Source organism: Phallusia mammillata, chromosome 4 (genome assembly GCF_965637545.1).
Source record: "Phallusia mammillata chromosome 4, kaPhaMamm4.hap1.1, whole genome shotgun sequence".
NCBI classification, from domain to species: Eukaryota; Metazoa; Chordata; class Ascidiacea; order Phlebobranchia; family Ascidiidae; genus Phallusia; species Phallusia mammillata.
In genome coordinates this window covers 19784022-19796347 of record NC_137255.1, presented here as the reverse complement: position 1 = coordinate 19796347, position 12326 = coordinate 19784022, and the positions used below count along the sequence as shown (strand labels likewise).

The 12326-nt window shown below is 39.3% G+C and overlaps 2 protein-coding genes across 3 annotated transcripts; both read left to right on the top strand.

Moving 5' to 3' along the window:
* Positions 1–257: 257 nt before the first annotated feature.
* On the top strand, positions 258–2927 carry LOC145222586 (beta-1,3-N-acetylglucosaminyltransferase lunatic fringe-like). Of its 2 annotated transcripts, XM_080088739.1 has the most exons (8): positions 258–1210; positions 1277–1325; positions 1440–1482; positions 1567–1629; positions 1696–1816; positions 2085–2185; positions 2270–2435; positions 2730–2927. In XM_080088739.1, the coding sequence occupies exons 1-8, from the start codon at positions 947–949 to the stop codon at positions 2862–2864; spliced, it is 942 nt and encodes a 313-aa protein (XP_079944865.1). In that variant the 5' UTR covers positions 258–946; the 3' UTR covers positions 2865–2927. The 2 variants fall into 2 exon arrangements, with proteins under 2 accessions (XP_079944865.1, XP_079944866.1); XM_080088740.1 differs by lacking the exon at positions 1567–1629.
* Positions 2928–9042: 6115 nt separating this feature from the next.
* LOC145222191 (beta-1,3-N-acetylglucosaminyltransferase lunatic fringe-like) lies at positions 9043–10404 on the top strand. The gene is made up of 5 exons (XM_080088242.1): positions 9043–9111; positions 9178–9298; positions 9562–9662; positions 9747–9912; positions 10207–10404. The coding sequence occupies exons 3-5, from the start codon at positions 9622–9624 to the stop codon at positions 10339–10341; spliced, it is 342 nt and encodes a 113-aa protein (XP_079944368.1). The 5' UTR covers positions 9043–9111; positions 9178–9298; positions 9562–9621; the 3' UTR covers positions 10342–10404.
* The last annotated feature ends 1922 nt before the right edge of the window (positions 10405–12326 follow it).

Genomic DNA, 12326 nt, shown 5'->3' with positions numbered 1-12326 from the left:
ACACTTAATTACATTGGCAGACACGCGCTTGGAAACAAATCTTATGCCAAGGTCAAGTGAACATGGGGTGCCGGTGTACAATAAACCGCAACTAATTGTTTCGCAGGAATTTGTATGGAACTAATGTAAACATAAACCTTCTTGCAGTAAGCCATTACGGGTTACAAATGTGCATTTCACAGGTGAAGAACCTCCTAGCAAGCCCTGAGGCAATGTGTCGCGGTATATGTGCAACGTTGAACACAGATCTCCAATTTCTTGAACAGAAAGGTTTCAAAGAGTCGTTTGACTTTCACGCAACTTGGACGTGTGATTGGACAAGTAAACAAAAGACCACTATGGCAGTTTATCGAGTCATCTTGGAGCATCAGATCTTGAAAATGAGGAAAAAGTACAACCAACCTAAAAAGTTTTTAGTTGGGGAGATATGAGTCTGTACGATACTGAATAAGAATAGTGTGTCAGATATAAAACAAGACAGCTAGACACGGCATATGGATGTGACACCTCGGATATATTCACAAATTTGAACAAAATGCTTGACTGTGCAATAGCCGACTACGTTATGAAGTAGTAATATCGAAGCGATTTCTACTTAATTCAATGTAAACCTTTTTTGTAAGTATTTCAAATGTGTTACATGTCTTTTAAATGCTACTTACCATAATAATGCTGGTTTAGCATTAGTAACGTGGAGGTAATAAATTGTACACTAAAAGTAAAACCAGCACGTAAGTTACATCTTACCTTGTTTGACAGTTTGGATTGCAAACACGCTTTATTGTACAGTCAGAAAATTTATTTAGAAAACGTTTTCGGTTTTTGTTTGTTTCAACAGGCATTCTAACAATGTAAGTTTTCACCACAGCAAAGGTCTTTGAGTACTTTCTTAAAATGTACCGGCCTAATAGCCACAAATAACAGTCCGTGGATTGCTTACAACGATATGACCCCAGGCAAGATGGAGATCTGTCAGCCCTTAAAACGTCAAGCCATCTTGTTGTTTATGGTAATTGCCACAGTCCTTTGTCTGTTGGGCACTGGGCGATATTATGAGCAGAAAGATCGTTACCAGCATGTGATCTTCAAAGGGCACCCGAAGACACCCAACATAAACTTCATTTTCTACACCGTAAAAACAAGCAAGAAGTTTTACGATAGTCGACTTGACGTAGTGTTAAAGACGTGGTTTCAAAAGGTCAAGAACAACGTGAGTACAACTCAACCACAAAAAACGTCCTGTACTATTATGCTAACTTCGATCATAATTGTGAAGGTATTCTTTATCAGCGATGAAGGAGACAAAGAATATGATAAAAGAACAGGTGCGTCTTGAAAGCCTACGGTAATAGTTTTATGTCCTCCATTAACCAGCTGTATTAAATGTAATGCATCACTTGATATTCTGTAGCAGCTAAGTTGTGTTTGTAATTCTTAAGGTCATCGCCTGGTTTCCACAAATTGCCCTACGACCCACGCTAGGTAAGTTGAAAATGATCGTTGAATCAAGAATCAGGTAACGACGGAATCTATACATATGTTTTAAACGAATTTCACGCAATGCAGGGCTGATCTTTGCTGCAAACTCGATTACGAATTCTCCCTTTTGGCAACACAACAAGCCTCAAGGTATAACTTAGCCTTCAAACTTCTGATGAAAATAAAATTGGATCATAACTTTGCATGCTTACGAAGGTGGTGGTGCCATTTCGATGACGACGATTACGTCAACGTCAGAAACCTTGAAAAGCTGCTACGAAAATACGACTGGAGAAAACCTTGGTACATAGGAAGAAGGACTGTCGATTCCTACAAGGTATTGTTGGGATTTGAATCAAATCCCTGGACCAGAGAGGCTAACACAAGTTTTTGTGTTTAGTCTTTGCAAAAAAAAATTAAAAACAAAAATTGAATCGTTCTGGAATTCCTTTACGGAAATAATTAAAAGATCGCGATTCAAATGCTAAACTGTTACGGGTTTAAAAGCAACAAAAATATTATATTTGTGTATGAGAAGCTTAGTTTTTGGATTTTGAAACAGTTTGCTCAGATGCATAAGAATTTCAATTCTCGCTCTTCTGTAGGCAAGAATAAATGGCACAAAATATCCGTATCAATTTGCCCATGGTGGAAGTGGATTCTGTATGACTACTGTGTTGGCCAAACAGATGACACCGTGGATTGGGTAGGTTAACTTTGTTGGTTATTCAACTTCACTTGATTGGAGTTAAGTATGCTTTCAATTGCTTTAAAGAAGTTGCATTTACAGGGAAGGAAAATTTATGCAAACTTGCGAAGATTTTCACCTGACCGACGACTGCGCAGTAGGTTTCATCGTCACTCATCTTCTCAACGTCAGCTTGACAGAATCAGTTTTATTTCACTCGCATTGGGAAAGATTAAAAAATTTGACAGAGGAGACGTTACACGAACAGGTGTGAATATTTTTCAAAAAAACGATTGTTGTGTTTTTGTATGTTTTCCATGGTTATTTACCTCTTTATTTGTAGTTACGGGTTGTTTGCTGTGATGACACATGTTGTGGTTAGGCTTCGGACAAAACGTCCAATAATAAACAGTGGCAAAACATAAGCATGTTTGTAATCGGAAAATAAAGATTCAAGCAATGTTGCATTTACTCAGGAAATGTGGCACAATTTGTCTTATTTTTGAATAAATTAACATAATTTTAAATAGTTGTGTTAAACTGTCGTGTAATTTTGCTGTAGATTTCGCTCAGCTACAAGAACCACAATCGAATTAGTCTGAGCAAAGACAAAGCAAAGTTTGACGAAAAGCAAGACCCAACGAGGCTTCTATCTTTCCACTGTCTCATTTACCCCAAAGACAAACTGTGTCTCTAATTTTTTTCTCAAGTATATTATATTTCATGCGAATCCAAATAAAATACAAGCTATAATACTCTGTCTACAGTCATAATACGCCAAATCATTGTGTTGGGTAGCACCCATAGAAGTAGACAAAGGGCGTGGGGAAAGAAAGTATCCAACTGCATTTCGCGCTCTTGCCAATGTTGCTGCTCCTGTCCCAGCAAAACTCCTTGCTTCTTCCCGTTGGCTCGTTCTCGTAGTTGTTTGGTTCCTGCGAAAGAGGCGACTGGTGTTTATCACTTGACGAACCACCGGATATGTTGGCGAAGGCCGAAAGTTTGCGGGGTCCATCGGCCGACAAAGCGACACATGATTGGTTGCTGTTCATGTCACCTGCGTCCCAAATCTCCGAGTCGCCAAACATTTGAATGACGTGCGAAGCTTGATTTGGAGCTTGTGTTGCCCCTCTATCAACAGGCATCGTACGACATAATAAACTTCATCGTTGGTCAAATGCCTGATGGACATTTCGCAGGTTCCCGTCATGTCTTCACCGGAGGCTGCAGCTATTTACAGAGCTGGTTTAATTGTTTGTGAGTCGGCAGGTTGTGGTGACTTACTGCTGACACTGGGACCAATAGCAGGTTTCCGTCGTGGCTTAGGCGAGCCATACTGCAAGGCCATTAGATGGCTACACTAACCAATATGACATGTGAATAAACTGTTGCTGCCATGCATAATGTATAAACAAAATTTTTAGCTCTTCCAGCATGGGGCATCGAAAGGTGGGCATATTATAACAAAGACTGTTGGCAGAGCAAAAAAATTGTTGATACATTATGCCTGGCAGCAACAGTTTATTCATATGTCAAATTGGTTTGTGTAGCCATCTAAAGGCCCTCCAGTTTGTTGGGAGTAACAGGCAGAACATTAATGCCTCACCAATTGTGTTCAACACCACAAATGGGTATAAACCACAGAAAAAACTGATTTTTTGAAATGTCCAAGCAACTGCTGGGGAACTAAAGTGATGGCAATATGATTAATAAGCCAATAGATAGATCAGTGGTTCCCAACCGGGGTGCCGCGGCACCCTGGGTGCCAATTGAAGTGGTCAAGGGTGCCGCGATATATTGCAATATTGCAGTCCATTATTTATTTTTAACCCGTTAAGTGCGGAATTTATTTATTTCTAACCGAGTTTCAGTGCGTATCAAGTTTCGCGTCTCGCAGTTATTCCCGGCTCCTTATTTCATACAGTTATTTGAAATACAGAAACCTCAAAAGATTTATCCAGTTTTGCCAGGGTGCCGCAAACTATTTATCTCTTTGATAGGGTGCCGCAAGGTCAAAAAGGTAGGGAACCACTGAGATAGATGATAAGTAAGCTGCAAATACTGCTCACTGTTTTGACCTGTAAGCTCTCATCATTGCACCTGATGACACGACATAGGCCATGTTGGCTAGTGTAGTAACAAGCTGAAAAACCTTGCCTCGCCAATTCGGTTCATTGCCGCAATTTTAAAGCAATTCCTACAAAAAAGATGCCTGTCTATAAGTTTTCAAAAATACACTTCAAAGAGCTCATACAATTGAAAGCTAAAAACGTTTTAATGACTCTACATACATTAAACAATAAACCCAATATCTAAAAAACTTTGAAACAGACACGGATTTGTCGCCAGCGCCTTTTAAAAAGTAGCTGTTTACCACGTAGCCTACCTTGTACAAAACTTCAAGCGACGTGCAGTGTTAGTCATGCGTAACCGAAATGCGCATGATAAAAAAAGAAATGAGAGGAAAAGAGGAGCTGGACTATCATGTGAGTATACCATGCTGCCACCTAACGTGACAAATAAATATTATGGTTGCAAATATTCAATTGTTGAACAATGAATGATTACTCATTGTTCCGTGAAATGTCAATGAGACACCAGGCAAAGCAACAATATCTACAAAACCTGTTACAAAATGAATAATGTTTCGATGCAGTGTTTCGGGTGTTATGACGAACGTTATATTTTATGGGCAGTTTGTCTTTTGGTCTTGGGTTTGAATTGAGCGATTGTTGGCGTTGAATGCATTAGTGACGTCGCAATGAATTTAGTTTCGGTTTCTCAACGGGGTGGATATTTTAAATAAACAATTTTTGTCAAGTTAGCCTTCAAAATGGCAGAGAAAAAATGATTTCAGTACCTCACCAATCTCACTGCACGTTACTGATAGAAAGATAAACAAAGGATATTTTCATTTATATGTTTTCGTTTGTGGGTTTCGTTAAAATGAGAGTTTGTGTGTGTTACACAGTGCAAGCCGTCCATTGTTAAAAATGACTGGCCCTTGGTCTATACCAGTGGTTCTTAACCGGGGTTCGATCGAACCCCAGGGGTTCGGCAACGCCGAATCAGGGGTTCAACGAAGGTCCTTTTGAAGTACAATACAAATACTCGTATTTGTCAAACTTTAGGGTCTATAGTCGCTAAAAACGGCAATTTGTATTTGCTCAATATCAAAACACTAGAAGGTTAACTTAGGCAGGGGTGTTTTAAACTGCTCTAAACAGTTTCCTTGCAAAATGGTTGTGCACCCCTGCACTAAGGTTTTATTTTTTTGACGTAACAAAGAGCATTGTTGGCGTTGTTCGTAAGCAGAAAAACAACGAAATTTTGTTGACAGCAAAAACTTATTACTTCATCTTTTTCCTGTTTGTGTACAGGTGCTAAAAATACAATACTTCATTTCGGTAAAAACTAAAAATTGCCGGAATTAAAGCAATCATGAAACAAGTTGCTTGTATTATGATGTCAGAATTTAACAAAATGACAAACAGTAACTGTTGCCACTACGTTTAAACAAAAACTAATTATGACCTACCAAACAAAATGGGTTAAAAAGCTAGGATGTAACTTTGGGGTTCGACCAAAGGCTGAAGAATATCGTAGGGCAGGGGTGGCCAACCCGCGGCTCGCGAGCCGCATGCGGCTCTTCGCCTAGTTATATGCGGCTCTTACGTCGTTGTCGAAGTTTGGGGCCTACTGTGTATATTTTGGTTAGTATGTGGCGATCTGGTACAAAAATCGTTGAATTTAAAGTAAAGCTTCAACAATTTTGCTTTTAAACGAACTTACTATCGGTATGGCCACAAACCTTGCCTTAAAACTGCAACCTTTTGTGGCAAATATCTTGATTATGATCTCATATATTCATTTGTTGAACAATGAATGGTTGCTTATTGTTGCGTACAATGTGAATGAGACACAAAGCAACAGCGATATTTACAACAAAGTGTTCCAAGTAAAATAATAGTGATTCAATCCGTTGGTTTTCGGGTTACGACGAACGTTGTATTTTATGGGAAGTTTGTATTGGGTTTGATTTGAGCAACTGTTGGTGGTAAATGCATTAGTGACGTCGCAATGAATTTAGTTTCGCCACTTTGCATTTTTACTCGGCGCGTACGTTTGGGGCGCATGCGCATTAGATGAAAATACCGCAAAGTTTTTCACCAGGGAAAATCTTTTGAGTAAACAATTTTTGTCAAGTTAGCCTTCAAACTGGCAAAAAAAAAAGATTTTAGCAATTCACCAGACATGAATCTCACCGCACGTTATTGATAGAATGAGACAAAAAGGATATTTTAATTTATTTGATTTTGTTTGTGAGATTCGTTGAAATGAAGGTTTTGTGTGAGAGACAGTGTTGAAAATGACTGGCCGTGGTCTGTACAAGTCCAATTGTCTCATTATTATGTTGGTGTGCGACATTTGGAATAAATCTGGCTAAACACAGGTCTCTGTGTGTGAGGAAGGGACAAGCCATTGAACATATCTGCTTATGTGTATAATGTGGCTCTTTGTGTTAACGCAACAAAAAATATGGCTCTTAGGCTTCGACCGGTTGGCCACCCCTGTCGTAGGGGTTCGGCCGTTATAAAAAGGTTAAGAACCACTGGTCTATACATATACATTTACAAGTCAAATTGTGTCGTGGTCTATATAGAAGTCAAATTGTGTCGTTATTATGTTTGTGTGCGACATTTAGAATATATCTAGTTAAGCACAGGTCTCTCTGTGTGAGAAAGGGACAAGGCAATGAACATGTGTGCCCGTGTGTAATGTGGCTCTTTGATGTAACACAGTAACAAATGTGGCTCTTAGGCTTTGGCCGGTTGGCCACCCCTGGTGTAGTTCATCGGTAAACGCCCCTCCGTAGTTTCTGAAAGAAAATTATGTCGAGGGAAAAATTCGTTAATCGACTTCATTAGATAAATAAAAATATCAAAAAAATATTAAAGAACGACAAATGCACAGAATATATTTTTGGGAAAAAACATACTTTTAGAATGGGCTCCAATGTGTTTCTGTCTATTGGTTAGCACGGGGACTTCCATCACCATACGAGTGTCGTCCAACCAGGTAGATGCATGTCGTAAGAACACGTAACCCGGAAAGTACAGTAGAGATTGTAGAGTGTGTCCAGAAAATGCTATGATACGATTTTAACGCGGGACACAAAATTACATTTGCAAACACACAGTAAACCGCAATTAATTATTTTACATTCTTTTTGTATGGGAGCTAATGCAAACATAAATTAAGCACTTCTGGTAAGCCATTGGGGGTTACAAATGTAAAAAGGGGTACAAATGTGAAAAGCCATTAGGGGTTACAAATGTGAAGAACATTTCGCAGGTAGCCAACCCTCTCGAAATGACTAAGCTGATTTTTGAGCTATTTGTGCATCGTTGAACACATAACTGCAGTTTCTTGAACAGAAAGCTTTTGAGGAATTTCACGCATGGACGTGGGAAGGGGCAAGTGGGTGGAACGAGAGAAGTTTTCATCACTATGGCATTTTATCGAGTCATCTTTGAGCATTAGAACTTGCAAATTAGTAAAAAGTGCAAATAAAACATTTAGACACGTCATTGTAAAAGCATAAAGCCAATAAATGAGAATTAATCTGCAGGCATAGTGCACACTGTTTCGACCTATAAGCTAGTGTAGCCATACAACGGCACTCCGGTTTGTTGGGAGCAACAGGGTACAAACCCACGCCTCAACTAGTCTGTGCGATGTCACAACTGGACAACAAATTGTGCCGTTTGATGGCTACACTAGCCAATGCGGCCGATCTCTCGTCACCAGCTGCACTGATGAGACTTTATAGGCCGAAACAGTACATCTGCAGCTTAGACACGCCGTTTCTTACAAATTTGGACAACATGCCCAACTTTGCAATAAGGGACGATATTATTAACTAATAATATCGATAAGCGAGTTCAATTCGGGATAAACGTTTATGCTTTAGGTATTTTAAATATATTTGCGCAATTTAAATGCTGCTAATGCCGATTTAGTATTATTAATGTAGAAATACCAAACTGTATTGTAAAAGTCAAACCAGCACGATCTTAACTTCTTGTATGATAGGTTGGATTGCAAATAACCTTTACTGCTGTGCAAAAAAAATCTTTTAGCAAATATCGTCAGTTTTTGTTTATTTCAATAGCCATTTATACAAAGTATGATTTTACCACAGCAAAGGCATTTTCCCATAACTGTCGGCCTAATAGCCACAAATAACACTCACTTGATTGTTTACCTCGATAAAACCTCAGGCAAGATGAAGATCTGTCGGCCCGTAAAACGTAAAACGATTTTGTTGTTTATGGCAATCGTCATTGTCCTTTTGCTGTTCGGCACTGGGCGATATTTCGAGCAAAACCAGCATGTCCTGAAATGGCCTCCTAAGACGTCTGACGCAAACATGATCTTGTACACCGTAAAAACGAGCAAGAAGTTTTTCGATAGTCGACTTGACGCAGTGTTAAAGACGTGGTTCCAAAAGGTCGAGAACAACGTGAGTACAACATCATAAAAACCGAGATGCAGTTTTATACTAAATTCAAACATAACTGTGAAGGTGTTCTTTATCAGCGATGAAGGAGACAAGAAATATGATAAAAGAACAGGTACGTTTTGAAAGCCTATGGTAATCATTTTATGTCTTTTCTTAACCAGCTGTATTAAATGTAATTTATCAGGTAATATTATGTAGCAGCTAAGAAGTAAGTTTGTAATTTTTAAGGTCATCGCCTGGTTACTACAAATTGCCCTACGACCCACACTAAGTAAGTTGAAAATGATCATTGAATCAAGAATCAGGTAACGACGGAATCTATACATATGTTTTAAACGAATTTCACGCAATGCAGGGCTGGTCTTTGCTGCAAACTCGATTACGAATTCTCCCTTTTGGCAACACAACAAGCTTCAAGGTATAACTTAGCCTTCAAACTTCTGATGAAAATAAAATTGGATCATAACTTTGCATGCTTACGAAGGTGGTGGTGCCATTTCGATGACGACGATTACGTCAACGTCAGAAACCTTGAGAAGCTGCTACGAAAATACGACTGGAGAAAACCTTGGTACATAGGAAGAAGGACTGTCGATTCCCGCAAGGTATTGTTGGGATTTCAAGTCTTTGGACCAGAGAGGCTAACACAAGTATTTGTGTTTAGTCTTTGTATGAAAAAAAAAATACAAAAATTGAATCGTTCTAAAATTCCTTTACGGAAATAATTAAAAGATCGCGATTCAAATACTAAAGCATTACGGGTATAAAAGCAACAAAAAAATTATATTTGTCAATGAGAAGCTTAGTTTTTGGACTTTGAAACAGTTTGCTCAGATGCATAAGAATTTCAATTCTCGCTCTTTTGTAGGCAAGAATAAATGGCACAGAATATCCATATCAATATGCCCATGGTGGAAGTGGATTCTGTATGACTACTGTGTTGGCCAAACAGATGACACCGTGGATTGGGTAGGTTAACTTTGTTGGTTATTCAACTTCACTTGATTGGAGTTAAGCATGCTTTCATTAGCTTTAAAGAAGTTGCATTTACAGGGAAGGGAAATTTATGCAAACTTGCAAAGATTTTCACATGAATGACGACTGCGCAGTAGGTTTCATCGTCACTCATCTTCTCAACGTCAGCTTGACAGAATCAGTTTTATTTCACTCGCATTTGGAAAGATTAAAAAATTTGACAGAGGAGACCTTACACGAACAGGTGTGAATATTTTTTTAAAAAACGATTGTTGTGTTTTTGTATGATTGCCATGGTTATTTACCTCTCTATTTGTAGGTAAATGTTGTTTGCTGTGATGACACATGTTGTGGTTAGGCTTCGGACAAAACGTCCAATAATAAACAGTGCCAAAAAATAAGCATGTTTCCAATCAGAAAATAAAAATTCAACCAATGTTGCATTTACTCAGGAAATGTGGCACAATTAGCCTTATTTTGGAAAGAATTAACACAATTTTAAATAGTTGTGTTAAACTGTTGTGTAATTTTGCTGTAGATTTCGCTCAGCTACAAGAACCACAATCGAATTAGTCTGAGCAAAGACAAAGCAAAGTTTGACGAAAAGCAAGACCCAACGAGGCTTCTATCTTTCCACTGTCTCATTTACCCCAAAGACAAACTGTGTCTCTAATTTTTTTCTCAAGTATATTATATTTCATGCGAATCCAAATAAAATACAAGCTATAATACTCTGTCTACGGTCATAAAACGCCAAATCTTTGTGTTGGGTAGCACCCACAGAAGTAGACAGACAAAGGGCGTGGGGAAAAAAAACTTGTATCCAACTGCATTTCGCGCTCTTGCCAATGTTGGTGCTCCTGTCCCATCAAAACTCCTTGCTTCTTCCCGTTGGCTCGTTCTCGTTGTTGTTTGGTTCCTGCGGAAGAGGCGACTGGTGTTTATCGCTTGAGGAACCCATGGATATGTTGGCGAAGGCGGTAAGTTTGCGCGCACGGGGTTCATCGGCCGACAAAGCGACTGATGTTTGGCTGTTGTTCATGTCACCTGCGTCCCAAATCTCCGAGTCACCGACCAATTGAATGACTTGCGAAGCTTGATTTGGAGCTTGTGTTGCTCGTCTTCCCTGGAGGCTGCAGCGATGCACAGAGCTGGTTTAACTGTTTTTGATCCCGAGTCGGTAGGTTGTGGTGACTTTCCGCTGACACTGGGACCATGGCTATTGCAATAGCAGGTTTCCGTCGTGGCTTAGGCGATCCATACTGCAAAAACTACACAGGTTTCTTTTATCTTATGGTTCATTGTTTTGTAAAGTGACTAGTTTGTATTACGTGTATTCACATATTGTCAAGCTTGAGTGACACCATTTCCGGATAAGAGTATATAGTCCATCGGTAATCGTCCCTCCGTAGTTTCTGAAAGAAAATTATGTTGCGGGAAATAGTGGTTAATTGACTTCATTAAATAAATAACTTGGCGCTTAAGATAAAATATCAAAAAGAACGACAAATGCACAGAATATTTTTTTGGAAAACAAACATACTTCTAGAATTGGCTCCAATGTGTTTCTGTCTATTGGTTAGCGCGGGGACTTCCATCACCATACCAGTGTCGTCCAACCAGGTAGATGCATGTCGTAAGAACACGTTACCTGGAGAGTACAGTAGAGATTGTAGAGTGAGTCCAGTGTGAATAATAGACGAAAACAAAGTCTCGTATAACACAAAACTCCTGGTACATAATTTCCACACGAAAAATGCTATAATACGATTTTAACGCGGGACATAAAATTACAAAAATTACAAATTACAAAAGCAAGACCCAGGTTTCTTTCTTTCCACTGTCTCATTTACCCCAAAGACAAACTGTGTCTCTGATTTTTTGTATATTACATTTCATGCGAATCCAAGTAAAATACAAGCTATTGTAGCGACCCTGTATTTCCCCACATGCATAGGACGCAAAGCGATCCTTTTTCTTGCATGTCTTGTGTTGCCTTTTTATGTGCCGTGTTGTGGCTTTGCGTCATTCGATTGACTTGTACAAATAAATGGTGCGTCGCCTCACTATAATAGTCTGTCTACAGGCATAAAACGCCAAGTCTTTGTGTTGGGTTGAACACATGGAAGTAGACAAGGAGTGGGAAAAGAAAAAAATTAAAGTATCCAAGTGCATTTCGCGCTCTTGGCGAAAGACTGGAGTAGGTGCTCGACTACGTCTCTTCACAGCAAATCCGACACTTATTACACAACAAATTTCGACTCAAGAGCAAGCGGTTACAATAACGTAGTCCTCGTTTTCTTGGATTTTAGACAGATTGCACGTTTAAAGGGCAGTGAGATTTATTTTTCAAGGGCGCGCCTCCCACGCAACAATACACGAGACGAAATTTAGACAAAGCAAATGAGGTAATGCGCTCTTTATTAAACTTTTGTAAACAGCTGCGCGGGAGATGATAGACATCACGTGATAGTACGTGCCGAGCTGTGACTGGCAGTTCGGAATGGGATTTAGCGAGAACTACAGTCTGTCAGATCACATTCTGATTTGAACAAAGGAGGTAATTCGCTTGCTTTAAACGAGTTCTGACTGGTTTAAGTTACTACCCCGTGATTACACCCCTTAAGTAGCCTTCGTTCTGTAACCGGACGCTGACAA

What these genes read in the sequence shown, in the direction of transcription:
- LOC145222586 (XM_080088739.1), top strand. Translation starts at nt 947, where the DNA reads ATGACCCCAGGCAAGATGGAGATCTGTCAGCCCTTAAAACGTCAAGCC. An exon ending in GGACTGTCGATTCCTACAAG is followed by an intron (nt 1,817 to 2,084) that starts GTATTGTTGGGA and finishes GCTCTTCTGTAG; the next exon opens with GCAAGAATAAATGGCACAAA. An exon ending in CAGATGACACCGTGGATTGG is followed by an intron (nt 2,186 to 2,269) that starts GTAGGTTAACTT and finishes TTGCATTTACAG; the next exon opens with GGAAGGAAAATTTATGCAAA.
- LOC145222191 (XM_080088242.1), top strand. Translation starts at nt 9,622, where the DNA reads ATGACTACTGTGTTGGCCAAACAGATGACACCGTGGATTGG. An exon ending in CAGATGACACCGTGGATTGG is followed by an intron (nt 9,663 to 9,746) that starts GTAGGTTAACTT and finishes TTGCATTTACAG; the next exon opens with GGAAGGGAAATTTATGCAAA. An exon ending in AGGAGACCTTACACGAACAG is followed by an intron (nt 9,913 to 10,206) that starts GTGTGAATATTT and finishes ATTTTGCTGTAG; the next exon opens with ATTTCGCTCAGCTACAAGAA.